The sequence below is a fragment of the Phyllostomus hastatus genome, unplaced genomic scaffold (assembly GCF_019186645.2).
Source record: "Phyllostomus hastatus isolate PE091 unplaced genomic scaffold, TTU_PhHast_1.1 phas_contig_86, whole genome shotgun sequence".
NCBI lineage: Eukaryota > Metazoa > Chordata > Mammalia > Chiroptera > Phyllostomidae > Phyllostomus > Phyllostomus hastatus.
The window spans coordinates 95,950,918-95,978,252 of record NW_025333977.1 but is presented as its reverse complement, the minus strand read 5'-3'; the positions used below and the strand labels follow the sequence as shown (position 1 = coordinate 95,978,252).

Genomic DNA, 27,335 nt, shown 5'->3' with positions numbered 1-27,335 from the left:
GGAGCTCAGTGAATGTGATGGGTGAATAAGCGTGGAGAAGGGCTCACTGTGCTTGTGTCCCTGTTGTCTTCTGCCCATGACTCTTGATAGTGCAGATGCTGGAGAAGCCGAGTGGAGACTCTGCTAAGGAAAGGGGCAGAGGGGATGGTGCCGACCTGGAGAGCAGGTGCCCTTCGGAGGACAGCCTCTCACTTGGCTCCAGCCCATTCAACCCCAGACTGGCCTAACCTCATTTTCAAAACGAAAACCAATCAGATTAAGTACAGCTTCCCTGACTTTAAACATCGGCTTTTCTCCTAGGGAGCGGAGTCTGACTCTCCATAGTCTGCACCCTCAGGGTCTACACAGAGTTGTCTCTCTTGACTGAAAGATGCTGGCCAGGCAGCAGAGCACAGCTCTGCATTGGATTGCATGTGTCACACACCTTGCTCACAAGGAAATAATGGACTTTGAATGTGAACTTGCCATGTGGTCATCAGTCCTGGGGTTCTGGAGCTGAGAGCCAATTAGACGTGGCCCCTGTGACTTATGATATCATTAGGGGACCTTGAGAAAGTTATATCCTTGCCATGCATCCTGGGTGCAGTATCAATTTAATTATTTTACACCTCTCCAAAGCTGGAGGCTGCCCAAGACACATTTGCAGAGTAAATGATCGGCAAGGCCAGATGTTAGAATGGAGCTGACCAAAAATAGTTGGAGTGACAGAGCAGAACCACACTCTGGCCTGACCCTGGTACTTTGAGCAGATTGTCCCATGTTCAGGTCACTGCAGCTGAGCACCAGTCACATACAAGGAGACTAATGAGCCATCCGAGCCTGACTCTTGTACCAGGAAGAGGCTGCACACTGTCAGGTGAGGCCTGTGGGCTTTAAAAGCAGACCAGCAGAGTTCTGCCCCTAAGCCTGTGTGACCTTGGGCCAGTTACTAATGTATCTGAGCCTCAGCCTCCCCATCTGTAAAATAAGGACTATATTGTTGCTAAAATGGCCATTGGGAGGATCTAGTAAGCTTGTGAGCATGCTTGACACACAGTAATAATGTCCTTCCCTGGGAGAGCAGGAAGAAGGGAAACGGCAGTCATGTTTCACCCAGGATTGCATCTAGGGAAAGGAGTAGGGCACCCAGAACATGCCCCTGTCATAGGTCCCAACGTGCATATACTTAAGAAATCCTTTGCATTCTCCGGTAGTTGTGCTGAGTGGCATTAACAGTTTGCAACATGGTTTTTGGTTTGGTGTACTCCAGGGGCAAGAGAGCTAGGATTGGTGGAGGAGCCATGCTGGGGGAGATGGTTGTCTGAGGGCTGCATCAGTCAGGGCAGACGTGAGGCTGCAGTGACAAGCAGCCCCAAGTCCCAGTGGCCTCACATGGTACAGGTTTACTTCTGCTCACACTGCCTTTGCATCCAGGTGGGCTGGGGGACCCTGCTGTGTGTATTGTGATCTTCCTTCCCAGTCTTAAATGTGAGCATTGCCAAGTTGAACATGGCCAGGTGGCACTGTGCTAACTAGGAAAGCATAGCAGATTCTATTCTGGCTACTAAAGCTTTGCTTCCTGGAATTGCCTCACAATACTTGCCACACTTCACTAGCCAAAGTAAATGACATGGTCACTCCTAGGCACACAGGCCAGAGAAATACAGTCTTTCCTTCTGAACACGTGCCTGAAAGTGCACTGGACACATTTGTGGCCATTGCTGAGAACTGACATGTTTCCCTATGTATGCATTAGTTACAGTGAGCCAGGCCCTTTAAAGTGATTGCACATGAAACCCTTTTAAAACAGTCCTAGGAGGTGGGTTTTGTTGTGATTCTCATTTCACAGATGTTGAAAGCAAGGTTCCGGAAAGTCTGCAGCTTGCCTGGGTGGAAAGAAGTGGAACTGGGGTTCAAGTCCAAGCTGTGGGACCCAGATGTCTAGGTGCTTAGGGTCCCTGCTTTGCTGCTCACCCCACCTGCCCTCATGTTCTTTGGGCAGGGAGGGAAAAGGATGAACCAGCTGCTGGGGGGCAGTGGGGAGTGGGGCTAATTCAGCATGGGTTCCAAGGTACAGGTTTCTCAGGGGTGGAGAGGTGCGGGTAGGTGGTAGAATTCAGGGTTTGGAACTGAATCCTATAGGTGTGCCACTTGGTTGCTGAGTTGCCTTTGAATGTTCCTCCCCTTCTGTGGGACCCTGTTTCCTCTCCCTTAATATGTGTGTGACAGCTCCTAACATCCCTGGGGCATTTCAGGAGCAAAGAGCTTTGCAAGAGCCATGCAAACTCAGTGGCTCTGGGGCATTTTCAGGGTTGGAATTGGCATTCCTTTTAAACCACTAGGGGACATATCCTGGAGGGGTGGAGGTGTGTGGGGGACAGAGAGGAAGTGAAAAGGATTTGGAAAGGTGAGGGCTGAGAGGAAGGACAGCAGCCTGGCTGGCGTGGGGAAGTCCAGGACAGAGTCTCCCAACGTTGGCACTGTTGACATTTTGGATCAGATTCTTTAGTCTTGTGGTGTTGTCCTGTGCACTGTAGGGTGTTCAGCAGCACCCTTGACTCCCACCCACTAAAAGAAATGCTTTTAGATGTTGTCAAAGCCCTTTGCCCCATTGAAGACAGTGTACTAGTGTAAGAGGCCAGGTTGGACAGGACTATGGGCAGGCACTCTAATTGCTAAGCAGTACTGAGGGTTGGTTAGTGGCTCACTCCAAGTTCCTCACCAACACCCTCATGAGCACATAAGGCAGCCAGCCAGATTCAGGGTACATCATGTGGTCACAGGTGGCTATGCCAGTTTGGTCTTCAGTGTTCACTCTGAACGTTGTACCAATTGTGGCCTGGGCATGGCCATGGTACCTGACCTTGGTTTCTTGCAGGTCCCAGTCTCCAGCCACCGCAACCCCCTCCTGGACCTGGTTGCCTATGACCAGCAGGGCCGCAGATTCAACAACTTCAGCTCTCTGAGCATCCAGTGGGAATCTACGAGGCCATTGCTGGCCAGCATTGAGCTTGATCTGCCCATGCAGCTGGTGTCCCAAGATGATGGGAGTGGCCAGAAGAAGTTGCACGGTAAGCTGGGGTGGTGAGCCCACTGGCCCAGGACAGGAGGACAGAGCAGTGAAACCCTACAGATGAGATGTGTCCTGAGGAGTGCTGGAGGCTGTTGGGAGCTGTTGTCTGAGCCTCCCTTTATCTAGGACAAAAACTTAGGGAGCATGTGAACTCACTAGTTTTCTTTAATCCTGTGATATTCTGTTTCAGAGATGGGGAAACAGGCTCAGGGCACATCACAGGTGACCCACAGGTCCCAGGTTGTACAGCATATCATCCTGTCTCTAGGGCTGTGCTGTACATGCTGCCTTCACAAACCCCACAGCCAAGAGTTAAGCCCATCTTCTCCACAGCATCTTAAGCTGCTTTGTGGAACCTTGCTCAGGGCCTGTTAACCCTTATGGTACATACAGTTTCAATAAACAGCTATTTTTAGGACTGCGGAAGGTTTAAAACTACAAGTAAAAGGAGGGAGGGGGTGTTTCAGAGGCAGCAATGGTGCAAAAAAATGACATGAGTTTCCCTCTTCCTGGACTCAGGTTTGCAGGCCATTTCAGTTCACAAGGCATCCGGAACCACAGCCATCTCTGCCACTGTGACTGGCTATCAGCAGTCCCACCTCCGTGCAGCCGGTGTGAAGCAGCCGGTATCTCTCAGGGCACACTGGTGGTCAGGGATCCTTCTGCTCTGCCCGCGTTCTCCCTGTGTCCTGATGTCCTGAGCCGCCTCATTGGGCCGCAGCCCCCAGTTTACTACCCCCATTCCTGAACTGGGTGTGGTGGGCTCACCTGAATTAGTGATCCTCCCTGCTGGGCTCCTGCCTCCAGTCTCCCCCACTCCACATTCCTTGCACTCAGGTGACTTAGAGGGATCCGGTGCCACCTTTCCACTCCAGCACACAGCTTTAGGAGCCCTCAGACCTTCTGGCTGAAGCTGTCTTCATTCTCAGGCAGGGCTTGCTACCCAGACTCTTGTCCTTGATGGACCTGGCTCACCCCACCTGGCATGCCTGGGTGGTTCAGGTTGTCATGCCTTTGAACCCACAGTTCCTGCTGCTTGGAATGCTATTCCCTCCCTCCTTTTACTCTTCTCTAGCAGGTGGCTTCCTATTCTTTTAGTTCCATCCACAGTATGAAACCCCATGTAGAAAGTTCCCTGAGCTTAGGGCACAGAGCAGCTGCTTTTGCCCCAAGTCTCAGAGCCCCTCGGGCTCCCTGCTCTCGTGGTACAGATCCCTCCCCACCCCGACACACATGTATACACTGTTGCCACCATCTGCATGCACACGTGGCCCATCTACTAGACCACACCTCTACAAAGCATTATCTCACCAGGCCCCAGCAGAGGCACTGCCAGTGAGTGGCAGATGGGTTCCTCCAGAACGGTGCTGCTTGGATAACACCCACCCTTTTGTGGAAGAGGGGTGGCAATCAACGTAGATTTTGAGTAGGGTGGAGGCAGCAGATAACAACTATAAAGAGAATGTGGGGTCCAACTCCAAGAAACCCCAAATGCCAGAATGAGGAGCTTGAATTGTCTCCTGGGTCGTGGGGAGCAGGGGACACTTTAGAAGATGGTGTCACCCTAGTGGGAGCAGCACTAGGACGCTGGCCTGGAGTGGGTAGCCCTGAGGAGCACACCAGTGCCTGTCCCTGATGGCTTAGATCCTCAGTCATCCCACTAGCACCAGGGGTTCCTAGGCTGGTGGTGGCTTCATGTAGCTCCTTGCTGGGGTGCCTACGCCCACGCAGGTACCCTCTTCAGGGCCTCTGCTCTTGTACTCTTTGCCCTATGGGCTTTTATTGACAGCATTCATACCTTCACTTCCTGAGTCTCTGCTCACCTGAGAGGCACACCTGAGAATCCTTCCCCCTCTAGTACCTATCAAGGCCCCTTCAGCCTCCACCACGCTCACATCTTTGTCAGCCCTTTACTTTTTCTCTTTAGTCCTTGTGCTAGAATACATCTCCTAGAAGCAGGCTACTGTCCCTCTAGTGCCTAACACAGTGCCTAGCACATGGTAGGTGTTCAAATGTGTGAACATATGAGTGGGTTGGAACTGAGTCTGGTCCAGCAGTCTCCCTGGAATGACATGTGGCAGGAAACAGAGATACTTAAATATGCACATGGCCTAAGGAGTGAGGGCTGAGCTTGCTCCCTTGTGAGTGTAATCTGAGGACACCTGCACAGTACCACCCATGCTTAGGCTGGTCAGACACCTGTCCCTGGCATGTGGGACTACAGCTGGTCATTTGCTGTGTGTCCCCTGCTTTCCAGCTGTGTGTGTAAACTGCCCCTTACATGGAGCCTGGCAGGTAGGATGGGGGTAATTTCCTTAGCAGGATTATGAGATGCCTCAAAGAAATATGGCCTCTCAGCTGGGCTCCTGCATGGGTTCACTGGGGCTTGTGTCCCAGACATAACAAGGGCTCTGTGGTGACACCAGGACCTGGGGCCTCTGTCCTGCTCTTCCCAGGGGGTGGGAGGTAGGCCTGTGGACTGCACAGGGTTGACCTGTTGCCTCCTGGATCTGATGGTGCTGGCCTTGCTCTTCAGCACGACCCTCTTGTGCCTGTGTCGGCCTCCATAGAACTCATCCTGGTAGAGGATGTGAGGGTGAGTCCGGAAGAGATGACCATCTACAACTACCCTGGAATACAGGTACAGCCCTTCCCCTGCCACCTTGCTGCCTGGACATGGCCCATTGGGTTGGCAGTTCTGGCCTCCTAGCCTGACCCTCCTTGCAGGCAGAGCTGCACATCAGAGAAGGCTCTGGCTACTTCTTCCTCAACACCAGCACCGCAGATGTTGTCAAAGTGGCCTACCAGGAAGCCAAGGGCAGTGCCATGGTGAGTGTGGGCTCTCATCTCCACAGTCCGGATGGCTGTGGGTTCATGATTGATTTAAAAGCTGGCACTTGATTATATCAGCTGCAGTTTGTGAGATCTTTGAATTCTCTGATTCACTGGTGAGAAATGTTAGTTATTTGCCCACCTTTGTGATTTTATTTCATATCCACAAATTACCTACACTATTAGTTAACTAATGGTTTCCTTTCAGTCTTTATTAAGATTAAATACCCTTATATAAAGTACCACTATAACAACCATAAAGTTGCCTTTAAAAGATGTGTTAGCTTTTTCTACTTTTTCCACATTCCTTTCTTGATCCTTTCCCTATTCTTGCAAATTTGGCATCTTTGTCCACTGCATGGAAGAGTTTAGCATTCTAGTTTTTCAATTATTTTATCCTAAGTTTTTTCCCCATATTGCTGTGTAGGCTGGCTGGTTATTTCTGTGCAACCATTTGTACTCAGCCATTTTCTCCTTGTGGATCGTTTGGGTAGTTTAAGTGTTTTTGTTTTTGTTTTTCAATAACCCTATAGTTATAGCAAAGAGTAAAAACAAACACCAATGACAACTGAACTTTCTTTAAAAGGCAACTCTTACTACTGAATGTGTCAAACCACTCCCGTAAACCATAAGTATAGGCAGCCAAAAACACAAACGCAGTGATGACACTGAAGTGCCTGTGAGGTGGGACAGGTGTAAAGTGAGTGACTTAAGTCAGCAGTGTGTGAGAAATGTGTTTGGGGCCTGCTATGCTGTCACCTGGTGCTTAGCTTGAGGGGGGGAGTAATAGGCAGTGGGTGGGTGGGGGACTGTGGCAAACTGGAGAGCACAGGTTATGTCGAAGGAAAAGCCACTTTCCATCTTTTGTTGATATTTTTAATAACAGCTTTATCAAGATATAATTTAGATACCATACAAATGACCCATTTAAAATGTACAGCTTAGCTGTTGTTAGTATATTTAGACATATGGACAGCCATCACCACAGTCAGTTTTAGAGTATTTTCCTCACTTCGGAAAGAAACCCCACACACACACTTGAGCTGTCAACTCTGTGCACTCATACACATACTCATGAAAGGGTACTGGATCCAGTCAGATGCTTTTTCGTATCCCTTAAGATGATCATGTGATTTTTTGTTCTTTATTCTGTTGATATGGTGTCTTACATTAATTGACTTTCAGATATTAAACCAACCTTGCATTCCTAGGAAAACAGCTACTTGGTTATGATATATAATTCATTTTACATGTAACTGGGTTCCATTTGCTAATATTTTATTAAGGAGTTTATGCCCATATTCATAAGAGATGTTGGTCTGTAGGTTTTTTTTTTTCCTGTGATGTGTTTGTCTGGTTTGAGTAAAAGGGTGATATTGGCTTCATGGGTTGACTTAGAAGTGCTCGCTCTTCTAATTTTTGGAAAAGTTTGTGGAGAATTAGTAACGGTTACTCTTAAATATTTTGTAGAGTTAACCAGTGAAGCCACCTGGACACAGGCTTTTCTTTGTGGGTAGTTTTTTGATAACCAGTTCAATCTTTCACCTGTTACAGGTCTGTTTGGATTGTTTCTTTTCATCAGTTTTGCCAGCCTGTGTCTTAGGACAATTCAGATCTTTTTGTTATTTGGGGTTTTTTTTTAAACATTTTTTACATTCGTCCAGTGGTCAACCCGGGTCTTTAGCTGTCTTGTGGAGAGGATGCTTTTCCACAGTGCAGTCTCTTGGTGAAGGGTAAGGAAGCAAGTCTTAATATTCCTGTTCTTCTCAAAGCAGAATCACAGTTGGCAGGACTGTAGGTTTATTGCTGTAAATCAGAGCGAGAAAAACTGTCTCTCAGCACCTGGGCACGAACCTGTGTTTTTAGAGGAAGCTTGAGGGTTGCTGGAAGCCTGAGATCATATCTGAAGTTTTCCCCTAGCATTTTTATTCCCTTTATAAAAGAAAGAGTAATTCTCTAGACCATTCCTCTTGCCACATAAATGAGTGTCCATTGTCAGTCACATCCTTTACATTAAAAGGAAAACCTCAAATTTTAAATAATCCCAAGCACTTGAAATATGCCTATTTGCTTTACTTTTGAAGGTTAAAAGTAGCTCTTCTGTTTTCAAGAAGAGGAAGTTTCAAGTTGGGAAAAATGTGTACAGTGCCAACTATACTTGGAAACACTTTTACTCACATTTACCTGCCACCTCACATTTTGCATAAGCCCTGAGGTTAACCTGTGACCAGAGAGAGACATCTCCTACAAGAAGGAGTGCATCTAAGAGTCTGTGGTGGACTAGGTTGCCTCTGTAGGCAATGAACATCTGCCTCTGGAGGTATATTCCAACCGAAACTGGGACACTTATCTGAAAGACACAACATGGGGTTCCAGCATCAGAGTGAAACTTCCCCAGGAGACCTGTGAACCCCTGCTCAATTCTACAGAGCTGCAATTCTAGGGTTACCCTACACCAGGGCTGTCAAACTCATTTTCACCATGTGCCACTTCAGCCTTGAGGTTGCCTTCAAAGGGCCAAAATAATTTCAGGACTGCATAAACGTAACTACTCCTTAACTGTGAAGGAGTTGAAATTACATCCAGCCCTTTGAAGGCAACTGTGAGGCTGATGTGGCCCCCAGTGAAGATGAGTTTGACACCCGTGCCCTATGCAGTGCCTCTCAGCAGCAGATTCTAGGAGTCTCTTAGTCTTGACAAGAGCTGATGTTCCCATTTTGTGGATGGTTCCAATAGAGCTCAAGCAGTTCTCTTTTCGAGTTGTGGATTAGCCTCTGCTCATGGTCTCATCTCTTTCATGGCTCTCTCAAGTGGTGCAGAGTATTCATTGCAGGCAGCACCCCCAGGACAAGTCTAGCACTGTGGGAGTGCCAGGAGCACCCCATGTGCAGGCCCTACAAGGATTACTTTGGCTCAAGAAGGGGACATTTTGACCACTAGGGTCTCTGCTCCCCATCATCTTAGACCTCTAGGTACAAATCACAGAGACCATTGCAACTCTAGGTACAAATCAGGTTCTAGTTTCCTGTACCTCTTCTGTAAGCAGCAGATGAATTTTTCGTGGAGTGCTGACTATCTGTGATAGGTCCTAGCAGTTGTTCTCAGATGGCTATTTCTGAAGGACATTTGTGCTTCTTTGGAATTTCCCAGCTGTTAATTAGTAGCATTCTCATTTCCCTTAATCTCAGAGACAAAGCCCACAACAGTTCTTTAGTTAGTCATAGAGAAAGCTTCTTTCTTTCCCTGTTGACACACATTTGGGATACAGAAATGGCTCCTGGGTGTGTTTTGGCTTCCGAGTGTCTGTGGCAGGAGCTGTGGATCTCACGCCAGTGCCATTGTGAAAGCTCCAGTGCCCACACAGTGCTCCAGAGGCTGCGCTGGACTGGGCTCCATTTTGCTCACACGGCCCCCCCCGAAACTCTCTGCAGGGGGCCTTTATTTCATTTTTGGCTGGCATGCACACTGGAGTGATTACCTGATTTAAGCTTAGGTTTTCTTTCTTCCCAGCAATTCTTTGCATTCCAAAATAAGACCTCCAAGGAGAACCCATGGATTATAAGAGCAAGGGAAGCATATCTTGCTGTGGGCTGAGCTCTTCACACCTTTATTAAGGAAAATATCAGGGCCCATCCTGTGCCAGGCTCTGGTCCCAGCACTGAGGACTCAGTGGGAACAAGTCAGATGGAGGCACAGCTCTCAAGAGCTGCAGTGGTTTCCCCATCTCCTTAGTCCTGTGACACGTACCCCATTATGACGATATTGTGTATCCAAGGAGGGTGCTTGAGGTGAAGCTGGCAGTATATGGCAGCTGCAGGGCTTGGACTTGGGTATGTCCTGCTTTTCCTCTGAGAGTGACCTGTAGACAGAAGCGCAAGTCCTCAGCCCTGACCCTGTGGGAAGTTCAGAGCTGGCCAGAATCCCTGGATAAAGTCTCATCCTGTGTCTAAGCCAGGACCTTCTCAGTGCCTGTGATTTTCATGTGATCCTGGTCATTCCCATGAGCCATGAGGGCATCTACTCAGGGGCATGGACCCCAACACTCTTGCATGGCACTACCTGGCTCACCACATGGTATTGATGGGCACACTGTAGGAAATAAGAGCTGTTGGCCCCAGTGAGATTCAGAAATTTGTGGGTCCTTACTCTTCTGCAAATGCCTGGCAAAGGACAAGTCTAAAGCATGATGGGGCCAAAGGAAACAAGGAGCTGAGATGGTATAAGCAGGACCTCAGTGCCTGGTGGGCACAAGTGGACATCACAGCTTTAGCCCACTCATGAACAAAGCTGCCTCTGGGTCTGCTTACAGAATCTTAATGAGCAGTAATGCATTCATCATTTCTGAAGAGATGACAGGACTTTCCCCTTGGCTAGTGCTTGCTGAAATTCTCAACACTTAGAAATTAGAATTCGCCCTGGCTGGCATAGCTCAGTGGATTGAGCATGGGCTGCGAACCAAAGTATCGCAGGTTCAATTACCAGCCAGGGCACATGCCAGGGTTGCAGGCCATGGCCACCAGTAACCGCACATTCATGTTTCTCTCTCTCTTTCTCCCTCCCTTCCCTAAGAATAAATAAATAAATAAATCTTTAAAAAAAAAAAGAAATTAGCATTCATTCCAGTCATGGATTTCCCCTACCTCCTCTCCTTCACACACCTCCTTAATGTCAATCAAGAGGCAAGGGTGTCCAAAACACCTGGAGAAGCAGGGTGTATAACAAATGTGCACAGTCTAGAGTTAGTAGAGAGAGGTCCCCACTTTGCCATCAGCTACCTGGCAACTCCTCTTACTTCTCCTCTTACTTCCCCAATGAGTCTTTAAATCATTGTCATGTGGGCATGAAGTGAGCTCATGTGTTCAAGCACACGGAGCAGGAAACTACACAGCCTCTCCATCAATGGCAGCATGACACTGTCTTCCTCTCGTGTCACCTGGAAGGTGGCTTGACATCCCACCTCTGTGAAATCAAGTGGAAGAGGAATGAATTTCCCCACCACTATTTTGTCTTTGTTTAAAATGTGCAAAATGGTCCTTTTGAAGGAGAGAAAAAAATGAAAAAGAAAAAGCCTTCCATCAGCAGTTGGTACTATGTGTAATTTCTTCACATTGTGAAGTATGCCAGCTACTGCTGGCAGTAACTTTTTCAGGAGGGTTGCATCAGATCCTTGCATTATGTTCTCAAAGAAAGCTTTTGTTTTTCTCCCATTTGTAAATGAGTTCTCTCTGGGGAAATATAATAAACCAGGATGAGTTGTGCTCTGTGAAACAGGAGACCTGGTGCTCCCAGACCCCTTCCTTGGCCTGGTGATGACTCAGATTGTATACCCCAATCCCTGTCTTGCTCCCAGTTCCATTCCAGGCCCCGGACATATTAGCTCTGGAAGTGGAAGAGTATGGTAGAAGGAGTCCTGCACTGGGCACTCGGGCACCTGTGTTCCCTCCCAGTGCTGCCCCTTCAGGCTGTGCTGTCAGCCTGTGTGAGCTTCAGTTTCCCCATATGTACATTGAAGGAGTTGGACCAGAAACAGCCATTACCAAATAGATGAGGTTACATTGGGTTTGCAGACTTTTCCCCCAGAATTTCCAGGTCTTAACAAAGCTAAAAGTAAAGCTAAATAAGCAGGCTGAAGCACCAGGTTTCTTTTTAACTGAATGACTCAACTCTGCCCCTGGCTATTGATCTAATCAAGCGAAGTTTATTAGGGATAGTCAGTACCACAGGTAGGCTCAGCCCTGAGGCTACAGCAGGGGAGAAGACAGCCCCCAAAGAGTATCAGACCTCAAAGCCAGAGCCAGATAGAGATGGGAGGCATATACCCCACTGGGTTCACCACTCGATTCAAGACTTGCCTGTGCTTGTCCAGCCTCCAGACTACGTCACTGAAATATACACATAAGTAATATGACAAGCTGCTCAAAATCCACCTGTAGCATGAGAGAGTGATTGGATGTAGTTTGGGGAGAGGTTCTTTTGAGATGGGATCCATGAAAGTGGATAGAGAGAGAAGATTTAACATGGGGGTGGTCTTTGTCAGTGAAAGGCTGGAAAACAATAGCTCAGAGGAGTTCACTAACTCAGAAAATTTTAGGCGCTCTCTGCTTCAAATGGAGCTGTGCTAGAAATGAATGTAGAGATGAGTGAGGTTCAAAGAGCTTACACTTAAGACCACGGAGGCCTCCACGGTCTATTCCCAGGTTCTGTGACTCTGTGAGTTCAGGTGAGACTTGTGAGTGAGAAGCAGCTGCCTCATGCCCTCCAGCCCCTTACTTGCCAGATGCTTTTCTATTACTGGAGCTGCAGTGGCAGGTTGCCCAGATGGGAGGTAAGGCTACGTGCCCCAAGGCCACTGATTGCCCCACTTTGAGCAGCTTCTGTTTTCTTTGTAAAATGTACCAAGGGAACAAATGCTCTCTGAGATCCATCCCAGCACTAACATTTTACAGTTCAGCTCATCCCTTGGCTGGCAGTGGGGGCTCATGATGAGGGATGAGCAGGGCAACATTTGGGTTAGGATGTTTCTTGTTAACTAATGTTGACCTCTGCCCCAGAGGTCTCTGGGAAATGGCATTCCATAGTGGATAGGTTGCTGCTGTGAGCAGCTGTAACTGAGCAGCCCACCTTCAACCCTGCAGGTCCACCCTTTACTCCCAGGCACGTCAACCATCATGATCCACGATTTGTGCCTCGCCTTCCCAGCCCCAGCAAAGGCTGTCGTTTATGTCTCAGACATTCAGGAGCTGTACGTCCGAGTGGTAGACAAGGTCAGTGTCAACTTCCTCGTGTGGCTCCCTCTCTGCTGATTCACAAAAACCAGGAAAATGCTGTGGCTGTGGGAGATATTTTTCTCAAGTTCTTTGATTTTTTCCTGTGGTTTCTGTAATCCCCCACCCTGCTCTTGAGTTGCAGCAAGCTTGCAGTGCCGTCTCTTATCTCTGCTGTTCCGTGTACATGATGCAGAATAACCTCTGAGGTTATACTTCTTCAGCCCAGTTGACATCCATAAAGTTTGGCTGCGAATCCCACTTGAAGTTGACTCCATTATCATCCCTGACTTGGGAATTCTATCCTCTAGCTGGTGTAGGTACTAACCAGCCAGATACACACCTTGCTGAACATGATTTTTTTTCTCCCCATTATTTAGGTTTTTGAATTCTCAGGAATTTAAATGGCAAATGAATGAAGCTCATTAATGCCAAGTCTTTTGCGAGTAAACACCTAATAGATACAGGCTTTTAAAAAATATAAATAAGAAATGTTTATACTTCAAATACCTAAAGTAACTATAGCCAGGTTTATAGAGGGTTACTGTCACTTCCTATTTTCTGGAGTGGTTGGTAGTTAAAAGGGGTGTTTGAGCAGCTTAGACAACTGAAAAAGCCAATGTTCTCTTACAGTCCCATATTCCTTCCGTGGTCTGACTTCCGCTGGTAATCCGCTGACCAGACTTATTTCTTCACTAAGCAGTTCTGGCTCCCATTTCCTAAAGTTCTTACTGTATGTATTATATGCTGCCAGATGTGAGATATTTGGTCACTGGTGCACTTATTGAACCCCTACTGTATACTGGCTGCCATTCTAAGCTGTGCCTTATCAGTCTAACTAGAATGTTAGTTCTTTAAGAGTAGGGAGTGTAATTTATGCATCTAAGTATCGCCAAGGTCCCTTGTATACAGCAAATACTCAATTGATTTTTATTTGTTGATTAGCTAATAGTTGGAAATTAAGGACTGGTCAACCTAGGTAAACTGTCCCTAATTTTCAGGTCTGTGGGTTTGAGGTTGGTGACATTTCTCAGAAGGTGGAAGGTTGCCATAGGTGGTGGAATGGGTCATTCAGAGGCCCCCCTGAGTGTCTGTCCCTGTGATGTAGGTGGAGATTGGGAAGACAGTCAAGGCATATGTCCGTGTGCTGGACTCTCACAAGAAACCTTTCCTGGCCAAGTACTTTGCCTTCATGGACCTGAAGCTCCAAGCAGCCTCCCAGATTGTCACATTGGTGTGAGTCCCCCAGGGGTCAGAACAGGGCATCTTGGGGTCAGTGCTGACAGGTCTCTTTGTGGGGAGAAATGGCAGCCCTTCCCTCTGTTCCAGCTCCCTTGACGAGGCCCTTGACAACTACACTGCCACATTCCACATCCACGGTGTGGCCATTGGCCAGACCAGTCTCACTGCAGTTGTGACCAGTAAAGCTGGACAGAGAATCAACTCGGCCCCACAACAGATTGAGGTAAAGCTGTTTCTCTTCACGCCACATGGGATGAGCCCAGCCACTATGGGACCGTGGGTGGATAGGGGAGTATGTCTTTTTTGTGATAGGCTGGAAATTTCAAGGAAAGTCCAGGAAGCTACTGTGAAGAGACATTTTTAGAACCTGTGCCCAGCTGTGTGCTCTGACTACCAGTCCCAGGGATCTGGGGTCAGCCCCAGAGAAATGGGGCTGCGTTACTTTAATCTCCCTCTGGATCGTAAGGGGCATTGATATGGCTCAGAGAAGGGAAGTGACTTCTCAGTTGTCAGGGTCATAGCAGGACATTCTTTAAACTGTAGAAGTTCCAGAAAGTGATGGATGGGCAAAAGCTGCAGACAGTTGTGGGTCCATGTATGAAAGCTCTTCATGAAAGTCAGTCTGAACTTCAGAACAGGCCCCTAGAAGGGGTGAGCTTTTGGAATGGGAGCACCTGGAGCAAACAATCCCTGGATGTGGGAGGTCTGAGGTCCCCCAGCATCAACCCAGCAAGTGACTTGGTGCTTTCTCATACTATGAGGTTTGGCCAGAGCCCCACAGTCACAAGGGGCCAAGAAATATCGAGCTTCCTCCTTCAGCAGCAGCACTAAACTGTCTGGCTCCCGCCGGCATCCTCCAAGGGTCTCAGCCATACGTAGGCTGGCAGGCTTTGTGGTAATCAGTCTGTGTTCTGAAGTATGTGGATTATATCCCTACATGGAAGTGCACCTGTCTCTTGGTAAAGCAGAATTTATTTCTGCCTGTAAATAGCACAGCTCTAAGAGACTAATCTTCATGCACAAAGCATCCCCTTGGCCAACTGGCACTTTCTCTCTCCCTTAAGCTCTCCTCATGCTCTTGCTAGGCTGGGATTAGGGGGTGCAAGAGGAGGATGTGGGGCTTCGCCCTGCTGCAGAGACTGGGCATCCTCATATCTACCCTTGGGCCCACTTTCTGAAAAGTTTTCAGGGCATTGGAGTAGAGAACTTCTACAGCAATTTGTCAGGAGAAATTTAGTGAAAGGCAACCTTTCAAAACAGTTGGGGAAATAGCAAAGGCAGTGGATTGGAGACTGACATGCATCAGAATCTCTTGGAGGTCTGAAGACCCAAATCACAGGACCCCACCTGATTCTGCAGGTCTGGGCTGGAAAAAGTGCACCTGTAATAGTTCCCAGGAGACATTCACAAAGAGTAGAATATGCCCTTCCCAACCACAGATTCTTGGGCCTGTGGGTAGGATGAGATTCTGTGCAGGCCACTCAGGCTCCTTCAGAGCTGGCGCAAGACCCAGGCTCTCCCTGCTGTCTCTTCGAGAGGAGTGATGTCCATGCACTGTGTTCCCCTCTCCCTGAAAATATTAAGTGTGAACTATGCCCAGCATCATGAGCTTATAATGCAACGGTCTCCCCTCTCTCTTTTGTCTCCACACCCAGGTCTTCCCCCCATTTAGGCTAATACCCAGGAAGGTGACGCTGATTATTGGGGCCATGATACAGGTAGGAGCCAAAGGTCACATTCTTGCTCCACTCCTCTCTATGGCCAGACACCTGCAAGGTAGTAGCCACCTACACTGCCCTTGGCTTCAGGCATGTCCACCTGCCTTGGACATCAGAGAGGCTAAAGTGGGATGCTCTGAGGTGTTGACACCCTTGCCCTCAGAGGCGAGGCTTGGACTGGCCAGGAGGATAAGGGCTGATGGGCACTGCTGTTTCTCCCCACTCCAGATCACCTCTGAGGGAGGCCCCCAGCCTCAGTCCAACATCCTCTTCTCCATCAGCAATGAGAGCGTGGCAGTGGTGAACTCTGCTGGGCTGGTTCGGGGGCTTGCCATTGGCAACAGCACCGTGTCAGGGGTTGTCCAGGCCGTGGATGCTGAGACCGGCAAGCTCGTCATCGTGTCTCAGGTAACAGAGATTCAGAGCCTTCTGAAACCTTTGTTGTGATGGGGTATCCTGCTCCCCTCAGCAGCTGCTGGGGCAGTCAGCGGTGAAGGGGAGGAAGCCCTATTTATCCAGTTTGGGCCCTGCTGTTGAGGACCAGGAGCACCCCTCTCTGAGATTTTTGCTTCTGCCCTCTGAGTCTGAAGCCCTGCCTGTCACCTGGGTCAGCCCTGCCCACGTGGGAGCACCTGGATGCTTTTCCAGGTTGAGTCTCTGCAGCTGCTTTTAAAGCGACAGTGTCTCCAGTCCTCTGCCATGGGGACATTCCAGGGCCTGGTGATGGTAGCTGCTGTGATGGCAGACACTGCCCAGAGTGTTTTATATCCCTCCTTTAGCCCTTAGCACCTGTGTGTTTTGTCACTCTCCATTTAGTCAGCTCCTACAAAGCAGTTCTAGGGCCTGACCTGGGACAGCTGACAGCAGAGTTCTTGTTCCTTTTGTTCATTCACTTCAAGTAAGGCAGGGGGCATTCTGAGAGAAAAGAAGTGGGTGCTGTTGACGCTGTCACACTCTGTAAACTACAGTGTGAGTTTTCGGAGGTGTGCACTGGCTTGGCTGTTATAAGCATAAATAATTGGATACCAAGAGGCCTGGGTTTATATTTCTAGGAGAAACAGAAAACCTGAATCATCCACTAATATCTTTGGCTCCACTAGGCTTATCTCCCAAGCCTCTTTGCTAGAGTCGGGACATGTCCTGATTGCTTTTCTGGATCAACATGCAACATGCTGGATGGCCAAGTTAGGGGAGTCCTCTCCCCTAGGAGAAACCCCTGCTCCATGTCAGTGGGACTGACACCAAACACATGGAAGTTGGTGTCCCAAATCTGATAATTTCCCTTCTTCCCAGGGAGTAGGTACCTCTTAGGGCCTCTAGCAAGGAGATGAGAGGTTGTTTCCACCTCCTGAGAAGGGCTCAGGGTGCTCGGACTCTCCCTGACACCCTTGGCCTGCAGTGACCTGCAGAAGCCTCTCAGGGGAGGCTGCTGCACAGGTAAAGCTGGCCTGGAAATCTGGGCTTAAGAAGAGCATTTTGTTCGGCATAACATGACTGGACAAGAACTTTTCAGAACCCAGTCATCCTGTTCCTTGTCCAGCATTGGGACCCTGGAGGAACACAGCGTGCCCCAGGGAGCGGGCTGTGCGTGTGTCACCCTGGGAAGGAGGCTTCCCTGAGTCTGACCTTGAGCTGACATTGAGTTCATTTATTTACGCCTTTCTCCAGTAGTTTTGGTTGTCTATCCAAGTATCCTAGTTAAACTGCACAGTCCTCCTGAATCGTGGAGGTGACACTCTGATTCTGCCTATCAATTTTCTAACGACAAGAAAGCATTGGGAATGTAAAAGTCTATGCTGTGGCATATAGCAGGGCTCAGATAAATGTCCTCGAGAGTAAAATTAAGGACCAAAGAGGTTCTGCCCTTTTTTCTCTCTAAAGAAGGTATTGTGGCTTCAGGAACTGGCTTATTCCCTCTTGGGGGTCCAGGTGGCTGAAAATGGCAGCTGACTAGAAATTTGGCCAAAGGGACACACGGCCCACCTTTCCCTCCTGGCCATCGCTATTCTTTGTAATTGGACTTTGCTGGGCCACCTCTCTCTCGGTGTCTCCCTTCTGGTGCCAGAAGAAGGGCCTGATGCCCCTTGGAAGATGTTGAGCCTATATGACCAGCTTCATATGAAGGGTATGTGATTCTGGTCATAAGCTTCCAGTTCTATCCATTTAAGAATCAGCACCTAAGGTCAAGAGGTGGACCAGGACTGGTAGGAGGAGACTGAGCAGTGAAAAGGATAAAGGAAATGAAGGGAATAAATGCTTATTGAGGACCTACTATGTGCCAGGCAATAGCCCAGATCACAAGACACAGGAGATGGGCTCAGTGTCAGGATATGTAAAAAGGGTTTAAGAGTCTCATTAGCCTATGTTCTGAGTGACTCAAGAGGACTATGAAGAGACTTCTTCAAGTTCGTCTTCAAGTTTGTCTTTGGCCAGGATTAAAAAAGTATAGGGTTCCGAATGAAGGAAGGTATGAGGTCTGCTCTCATCAGTCTCTGCCTGGCTCCTGCATTTGTCCATTTACTCTACTTAGTCAGAGAGATCTACAGGCTCTGGATCTGAGGTTGGAAGGGCCTGGAAACCTGTCCTGTGAGGGCGTCCCAGCCTAGAGAAAAACAGTCCCTAGTCACTGCCCCCGTCTCTACAGTGTTACCTGGAGCACCAGGGTGGGACCTGCCCTCCCTTCCCTTGACCCCACCCTAGGGAATGGGAGAAACAGCCACAAGCCAAGTTGCCTCTGGAAGAGAAGCCTTGAGCAACATCCTGTGGGTGCTTTCTGGCCATAGGAATGAGCAGGCCTTGGCAGAAGCCTTCTTCCTTGGATCCCTTTCTGAAACCCCTGTTGCCAGCACGTTCACAGTTCACATACCGTCAACCAGCCTGAGCTCCAAAGCCCTTTTTCTAGGATCTCGTGGAGGTGGAGGTGCTGCTTCTTCAGGCGGTGAGGATCCGAGCCCCCATCACGCGGATGAGGACAGGGACCCAGGTGAGGCGGGCTCCTCTCCAGCCCTTCCTGTCTGTGCTGTGTGAGCAGGCTTTTAGCAGGTTCTGGTTCAGGATGAGGTGAGGGGAGCCACTGCTAGGACACTATACCTTTCACTAGAGCACTTCTCCCTTTATCTGCATCACCCTCTGTCCCTACAGGGTTCAGCTCTACTTCCTATAGCACAGGCGGCAAACATGAGGCCCATGGGCTGAATCCGGCCCTCCACCTTGTTTTATCCTGTTAGCACCATGTCTCTACCCAGTGGCAGGGCTGAGCTCTTGCTTAACTATTAAGGAGTAATTACATTTATACAGCCCTAAATTACATTCTGCTCTTTGAAGGCAACCGTGAGGCTAATGTGGCCCCCAGTGAATATGAGTTTGACACCCTGTCCTAAGGGGAGCCTTCCTTGAATTTCCTGCTCCATACCACACCAGCACTCCCTGTGCTCTCTCCCACAGGGCAAAGCTCCTTTTATTCACAGCATTTATCCCCTTCCAGTCCTGTGTTGGTGCACTTACTGACATAATGCCTGACCTTTCCACACCTAGGAGCTAACAACTGTATAGTGTGTACTCAGTACTAAGTGCTTCCTGTGTATTAATTCATTTGGTGTTTATCACAACCCTGTGAGGTAGCCACCAGTGTCATCTCCATGTTATAGACCCAGAAGTGAACACATGGAAAGCTTAAAGCTCTGCCCAAAGTCACACAGCTAGTAAATGATGGAGCTGGGAGCTGGCTCAGCAGCCCGGCTCAGAGTCTGTTATTACCTTTTCCTGCATGGCCCCCCATGTGCCCTCTAGTAGACACTCAGTGAGTGCAGGCTGGAGAAGGCTGTGATCCCACCTGCGCCCACCCAAGCAGGGCCCCCGTTAGACTGAGAAAGAGGAGCCCAGGCAGTGACTGGGCAAAGTGCGCTGTGCTGCTGGGGGCTGCATTTGTCCTAGAGCTTGAGGGAGTCATTTCAGGAATGGAGCCTCTTGGCCAAAGTGAAATACAACCCACGGCCCAAGAAGGACAAGGTGGAGAGGGGCTAGTTATGCCTTTGGCTCCATCATTTGCTTTTTTATCACATCTTCCCAATCCCGTACCCGACCCATTTCTGGTGAGGGCAAAGTGGACACAGCTCATGCTGCACAAAGGAGACACAAAAGTCACCAGGCAGTGGAGAGGGAGCTGGGCAGCACCCCAAGGATTCTGGAGACACTCCTGTCAGTTGCACTCTGCTTGTCACGAGCCTGGCTTTCCCCCCACAGATGCCTGTGTACATCACTGGAATCACCAACAACCAGAACCCTTTCTCCTTTGGTAATGCTGTGCCAGGCTTGACCTTCCACTGGTCAGTCACCAAGCGGGATATCCTGGACATCCGGGGGCGGCACCACGAGGTAATCACCTGCCCAGAGCCTCCCACCCTCCATCCCAGGCCAGAGTCCGGGGTGGGGAGGGTTCCCCCCAACTCTCCGCACACTAGGTCTGCATCTTCACACTAGGCCAGTCCTAACTCCTTTCTGCTTTCTCTCCAGGCTCATTGGGACCCCTCCCAGACACTGCCACCACTCCCTGTCCCCTTTTGTCCTTCCTCTGAGTCCTTGCATCTGGGTACTTGGTCTCCCAGCAATTATTTTCATAGTGCTAAAAGACTGTCCCCAGCCCTTTTTGTCTTAAGCACATTCTTGCTAACCACTACAGGGTAGGTTATAGATAGCCTACCAAACAGAAGGTGGGAAAAATGACAACTTCGTGGGGAAGTCACAAAAGTTCCAGAGGGTCCCTAACCTGTAACTTCTACTCCCTTTTTGAGATGGTGCTTGGCAGACCTGGGGTTTCCTTCTGGTTTATGGCAGAGGCCAAACTCCCCTTCCTTAGCCCCCCATTGGGTGGACCCCTACCCTTCCTCAGACCTCAGAGCTGGAAAGTGTTGGAAATAACTTACTTAAACCTTTTTTCATATTAACTGGAGCTTATATATGGGAAGGGACACACTTAGGACTGCCCCACAAGCTAGCAGGGAGAAGGGACTGGGTGCTAGGCCTGGTGACTCTAGGCTGTCACCCCGGGTAGGCCTTGGGCACACAGGACCTCAGTGGGAGGTGGTTCTGTGATATGCCTTCTTACCTCATGCATGAGTAGTGAGGGGAGAGTGGTTGTCAAGGGGAGGGACCAGTCACAAGGATGGAGTTTCCTAGAGGCTGCTCCAAGCTTGTCTAGTATAAAGCAAATGCCTTCCCCAGCCAACCCAGTGGAGCCAGGGTCCTGTTCCCAGTGCCAGGGGCTTCCTCAGACTTTGTAGTACATGGGCAGTGACTTATTCCCAGATATCCCATAACATAGGGGCTCTGCAGGGAAACACTTCTAAGTCCAGCATCCCTCTTGATTTATAACCACTTCCACACACTGAAGGCTCTGAGGAGTCCTGCTGTAAAAATGCCGGCTGTGGTGGGTGGGCGGGCCCAGTCTTTTTTGCATTCACCCGAGAACATAATGAAATGGCATGGGGTATGCTGTGCTCATTCTGGGGTGATGCAGTCTGCATACTTTGGGGTTAGCCGGCCTTGACCAGGGCAGGAAGGCAGCAGCCTTTGAGAACAGTCTGGGGCTTCTGACTGACTGCCCTTCTGGGGGTTCTGGGGCCCCAGGGTTCTCCCTGAAAACATATTTGGTGTCTGTCCCAGGCATCGCTTCGGCTCCCGTCGCAGTACAACTTTGCCATGACCGTTCACGGTCGGGTAAAAGGCCGGACCGGGCTGAGGGTGGTAGTCAAGGCTCTGGACCCCAAAGCTGGGCAGCTGCATGGCCTCGCCGAAGAACTCTCTGATGAGATCCAAATCCAGGTAAAGGACAGGTGGGCTAGAACCACACGTGAGAGAGAAAGGGCCAGTCCAGTGCCCTCCTCCTCTCGGGGCCATGCAGGCGCACCTGAGTATTCATTCCCACTGCCCTGCCCCTGAGGAGTTCTCGGTCTGGAGGGTCTGGGGTCGGGGGTGTGTCAGATGCTGTGGGAACCTCGAGATGCACTGACCAAAAGTTTCGCAGAGGAGTGACACTTCAGGGGGGAGGAATTGGCTGGACACCAAGTGCAAAGGCCTAGAAGTCTGAAATAGCTTGATATGTTTCCAAAGTGGAAAACATTTCTGAGCTTGGAATATGGGGTGCTTTTGTGGGAGGAAGAGGCTGGAAAATGCTCTTAGCTTTTTCTGAGCATTAATGCTCTGGGTGTTAATGTAATCGAGTTTATTTTACAAACCCTCATAGAAGACCCAACAGGCAGAAATGTTTTCCCCATTTCCCAGTGCCCCTGTGAGGCCTGAGGAGCAGGAGCTGCAGGAGCTGCTGCCTGACAATGAGCCCGTGGCCCCACAGGAAGGTGTGGAGGGGAAGCGGCCCCTCCATGTCTCAGTAGACAGGTGGTGGCCCTGTGGGTGGCCTGGGAGATGGTGTGACCTATCAATTCATAGATGGAAACCAATGCTCCAAGAGAGAGAGGTGGCCTGCTCACAGCCCCTGGAGGGCACAGTACCGACTCCGGCCCCAGAGCCCAGCAGTCCTCCTCCCGCCCTTGGCTCAGCTTCCTGTATCTCCGCAGCCTGCCCTCCTGCCTCCTCTGTCTTTCCGGGCCCCTCTGTAAAACTACGGAGTTGTCAAATTGTTCTGAAGTACATTTTTAGCTTCAACGACCCTGTTTGGCTGATCTGGAACTCAGTAACCTTTGGGTCCCCCTAAATTACAAAGAAAAACTGAAAGCTCCCCCTAACTATCAGGAGAAAAGAAATGGGTTCAAGCGCTTCTTCAAAAAAAAATAGACCATTTGTAACCCAGGCACATAGCCCAATAGGGGTAAAGAAGCAGATTTTCACAGAAGGAAATGCCTGTTTGCCAGCAGCCCTCGATGCTGCCTCACATGGGCATCGCCCACAGACACCAGCACACACGTCTGTGCCAGAAGACACACAGACCAACATGGGCACATGGACACACATGTATGCACACATAAACAGATAAACACAAATATGCATTCTTTCTGGTTAAAAGTTAAGTTCCAGCACCTCTCATGGAATTGCAGACAGGGCATCTCAGCTTCCATATTCTGTAACCTCAGCTGGGTCACTGCAGGTCTCTGTGCCTTGGTTTCCCTCATTGAGGGCATGTGGAGTTTTGAGAACATTGAAACTTAGAAAGCTAGGAACATTGAAACCCAACTAGAAAGCTGGGTCCACACATGTGTTTCATTTGGTTCACTTAATGCTTTGAAACAGTTTGTCTTTGTTGCCAACATTTAAAAATAGGAAGATTTTGTATAAAAATCCAATATTGTCCATAAGACATGCATTTGCCACATGGCACAGTCGGCAGGGGATGAGCAGCAGCCTCCCCTCCAGTGGAGCTGGGCTCCGGTTTGCCGCAGGCCTCCCCTCTCTGCTCTCTGCCCGGCAGGCCAAGTGCCATTTACTGTGGTGCTTGCACAGTTAACAGGAAAGTGAGATTTCGTGTACCTTCACCTCCATGTAAAGGGGAATGACACAGAATACATGCTTGAGAAAAATAGAGGGAAACATCTTTGTGTCTGTTTCCTGCACAGGATGTGCGTCTGAGTTGAAGTCAGCGAGGCCACTTCACTGAACGCCACCTGCCTTGCAGGACTCACCTGACATCAGATCCCCATGCAGCTGTCAAAGGCTATTTGTTCTTCCCCATTTAGGAAGCACTGCCACTCACATTGTATCAAGTGAATCCCACAGCTCTTTGAGACAGGCATGGCAAGGATTATTTTAAACATATTTCACAGGCAAAATATATCTAGGTGTAAGGATTATACACTCAAAACATAGTGGCGTTGGAAGGGAGTCAGGTTGGTTTCCTGTTGGAAACCCTGTAGCCATCACGGGCCTCAGCCCCTGGGGAGTGACAGGATTGGATCCAGACCAACATTATCAGGTTTATTATCCTGTGCTGGCCCGAGGTCACCAACATGCCCCCATACCCACTCCCCGTCTCTGGGTCCAGAGAAAGCCTGGCAGGATAAGGAACAACATAAGGACCAAGGGGTGAGATGGGTTGTTTTGAGCTGGTCATGGTGAGGGGCAAAAGGTCTTGCTGAGAGGAAGAGTTTAGATGGTGCTTTCTGCAAGCTCAGTTCCAGCAGACTTACAGTTGAGCAAGACCCTACCTAGGCCCTATAATTCTGCGTGCTGCCTTTTGTGCATACATCCTGGCGAACAGCTCACCTCCCCTCACCAGTGTTCCCAGCCTCAGAACTGAGGCAGAGACCCATGCTGCCTGGCTCTGGGAGCAGCTCCCATCAGGGTACACAGCATGCACCTGCCTGTTTCTCTTCATCACACCTCTGGCCTCTCAGTGTCCAGCCCTTACCAGCACATCATCAGCTACCTGGCAGGTGCTTGCTTACAACTGTTTCTCATCTGTGAGCTCCTCTGGCTGTCCCTGCTGAGAGAGAACAGATACCTGGACGTGATTCCAGTGTATCATATGAAATAAAATGTGCCCCTGTTCCAGGTGTTTGAGAAGCTGCTGCTGCTGAACCCTGAAATAGAAGCAGAACAAATATTAATGTCACCCAACTCATTTATAAAACTTCAGACAAACAGGTACGTCAGTCATTTTTTAGCAAGGTCATGAATCTGCACTTGCATCTAGCAATTCATTTGTCAGAATCATCAGCAGCTGCCCTGGCTGGTGTGGCTCAGGTGGTTTGAATGTTGTCCAGTAGACCAAAAGATTGTGGGTTTGATTCCTGGTCAGGGCACATGCCCAGGTTGTAGGTTCGATCCCTTCTGGGGCACGTACAAGAAGGTAACCAATTTGATGTTTCTCTCACATCAGTGTTTCTGTCTTGCTGTCATTCTCTCTTTCTTTCTCTCTCTCTCTCATTCTTTTTCAATAAAAGCAGTGAAAAAAATCTCCTCAGGTGGCCCTGGCTGGTGTGGTTCAGTGGATTGAGCACTGGCTTGCAAACCAAAGAGATGCCCATTCAATTCCCAGTCAGGGCACATGCCTAGGTTGCTGGCCAGATCCCCAGTGGGTGGCACACAAGATGCAACCACACGTTGATGTTTCTCTCTCTTTCTCCCTCCCTCCCCCTCTTTCTAAAAATAAATAAATAAAATCTTTTTAAAAGTCCTCAGATGAAGATAAAAATAACATTTTTTAAAAAGCTGTCAGCAACTATGACTGCTTTAGGTGAACTGAGCATCTTTCTTGGTGTTGCCTTTATTTTTTAAATTTTTTAAAAAGATTTTATTTATTAATTTTCAGAGAGAGAGGTTGGGAGGGAGAAAGAGAGGGAGAGAAACATCAATGTGTGGTTGCCTCTCACGTGCACCCCTCACTGGGGACCTGGCCTGCAACCCGGGCATGTGCCCTGACTGGGAATCAAACCAGCGACTGTTTGGTTCTCAGGCCAGTGCTCAACCCATGAGCCACACCAGCCAGGGCTTGGTATTGCCTTTAAAATGGTTGTGGTCTTTGCATTGCTTTTTCTGTGGGTGGATGTCCCTGCTCTTCTTCATCACTTAGGCCTGTAGGGCCCTCTTCTCCTCCCTGTAGCCTAGAAACTGTTTAATACCTACTGCTAAAATCCAGTACTTCAAAAGGGGAAAAGCACCAACTTGGAAGTGTTAAATTTTCCCAATGCCTGTGTGTCTTCAAACTTGCCATTCAAAGTGCGTGAGCATCCCATGGGAGCACATGAAAATGCCAACCTTGGACTTTAACAAGGTCCCCTGGTGATGGGAATGTGCATTCATGTTTGAGAAACACCGTGTTAAAGCATATCTGCAAACCTGATTCCTACCTTACATTCTAGGGGATGACTTGCACTTGAACTGCAGTTGCAAAATGGGGACTGTAAGGACCATAGGAGCACTTACATGGTCATGAAACACACACATGGTTCATTAAGCCAAATTGTCAAAATGCTGGGCTGTGTGCCTGGCTTCAGGAAAAGAGGTGAATAACACATGGTGCCCTTAAGGAATTTGGTGGGGGGAAAGAGGAAGATAGATAGCATGATAAGAGCTATAATGAAACGAAATGTAATATTCAAGCCATAGCCCAAAGAAGGGCCTTTCATGTGAGGGGTTAGGGAAGGCATATCACAGATAGAGATGCTTGACTGGTTCTTGAAGGATGCATAGGCGTTCTTTAGGTCAAGAGGAGAGGTTGATGATGGGGTTGAATGTTGAGGCAGAGAAAATAGCATTTGTTTAAAGTCCTCTGAGAAGCAGGTCTGTAGGGCTGGGGCACAAAGCCTTCCTGTTACTTTATGATACTAATGAATATGTAAGAGACATAAAATACTGCACAGTTTGTCTTTAGCACATTGTATAATGTGAGTAGTTTTGCAGATCACTTTCTGAGTAAGTAGCTCATTTTTCCCCGTTAGCAGCCCTTGGAATAGGGCATTGCTCCCCATTCACAGCTTAGGGGACTTAGAGGGGATATGATGTGCCTCAAGGCACACAGCTGTTTCCGGGGCTTTGGGACTGCCTTTGGGTATGTCCGACCCAAAGCCTCATCTTCTTCATACTACACCAGGCTTCCTGATTTCAGTAAACTGAAAACAGTTTGCCTCAGAAACGATATTTTACAACAAGTGCCCCATGATGAAAGAAGATCAGCCCTCATGGTCTTTCCCTCCCCACTGACCAGCTAGGTGGGTCAGTGCTGTTCTAGGAAGGGAAGAAGAAATGCTTTCCTTGGAGCTTTTGGTTTTCACAGTTATTTTCTGTGGTTGACTGAAGAGGCAGGCTCCCATGTGTGCACAGTGGAGCTAACATTGGGCCTTCCCCCCAGACCTCCATTTCTGTGTGAAAAACAGCTTTGCTTTGTTTTCCAAAGGGATGGCACAGCGTCTCTGAGCTACCGCATCCTGAACGGGCCCGAGAAAGTTCCCATAGTGCACATTAATGAGAAAGGCTTTCTGGTGTCCGGGTCCTCAGTTGGGACCGCTACAATTGAAGTGACTGCCCAAGAGCCTTTTGGGGCCAACCAAAGTATCATCGTTGCAGTAAAGGTAGGATCATGGTTTGTTCCTTTTTAGAATAACAAAGGCAGTAATGCCAAGGCGATATTTTTCCCCTCGCATGTATAAAAGTGAATATATTTACCTCTCAGCTGTAAGAATTTATCTCAGAATAACCAGGGGTGAAGATCCTAGATAAAAAGCTACAGCATTTTCTGGCTGTCAGCCAAAGATCTTTGGAGATTATAGATTACAATGACCTTTTTCATAGTTGGGGAAACTAAGGTCCAACAAAGTCCATGGTTTGCTAGAACTGGCATCCCAGGATCCTGACCAGCTAGCTGGTACCTGGAACATGATAGGCACCATTGAATGCATGTGCTAGTTACCTGACCTGCAGATCATCACACCACACCCACAGCAGCCTGAAGGAGTAGCTGACCCATTTTATAGGCAAGAAAACAAACAAGATTCAGAGTAGAAGTAAATTGCTCAAGGTCACAGTAATTGAGAGTCTGGTTGCTAACCTGCATTGACCTGGATCAAGCTTGTGTCCTCTGGTCATAACATGGTGCTTCCCATGTACCTTCTTAGTGAGGGGACCTTTCTTCTTGGGCATCCCTAGGTTGGGTGTTAGGGTTTATTCTAAACATGAGATATTCCATATCTCATTACAGCTACCTTCTGAATCCCAGATGACAGAATACATGACCACTTTCATTTTCAGATTTTCCCTGGGTCGCAGGCCTATTTCCTTAAG

The 27,335-nt window shown here is 48.8% G+C and overlaps 1 protein-coding gene across 2 annotated transcripts in view; it reads left to right on the top strand.

Annotated features, from left to right (window-relative positions):
- Positions 1 to 27,335, top strand: part of NUP210 (nucleoporin 210) — a 115,387-nt gene that overhangs the window by 70,189 nt on the left and 17,863 nt on the right. Inside the window, exons 17-30 of one of the 2 annotated variants that reach the window (XM_045851396.1) lie at positions 2,858 to 3,050; positions 3,572 to 3,678; positions 5,589 to 5,693; positions 5,780 to 5,881; positions 12,520 to 12,648; positions 13,757 to 13,884; positions 13,978 to 14,113; positions 15,546 to 15,608; positions 15,837 to 16,016; positions 18,511 to 18,591; positions 19,851 to 19,982; positions 21,270 to 21,428; positions 24,109 to 24,200; positions 26,452 to 26,626. In XM_045851396.1, coding sequence (XP_045707352.1) covers positions 2,858 to 3,050; positions 3,572 to 3,678; positions 5,589 to 5,693; positions 5,780 to 5,881; positions 12,520 to 12,648; positions 13,757 to 13,884; positions 13,978 to 14,113; positions 15,546 to 15,608; positions 15,837 to 16,016; positions 18,511 to 18,591; positions 19,851 to 19,982; positions 21,270 to 21,428; positions 24,109 to 24,200; positions 26,452 to 26,626 — 1,782 coding nt within the window. The remainder of the gene's footprint in view (positions 1 to 2,857; positions 3,051 to 3,571; positions 3,679 to 5,588; positions 5,694 to 5,779; positions 5,882 to 12,519; positions 12,649 to 13,756; positions 13,885 to 13,977; positions 14,114 to 15,545; positions 15,609 to 15,836; positions 16,017 to 18,510; positions 18,592 to 19,850; positions 19,983 to 21,269; positions 21,429 to 24,108; positions 24,201 to 26,451; positions 26,627 to 27,335) is intronic. The other variant, XM_045851397.1, reaches the window with a different exon arrangement.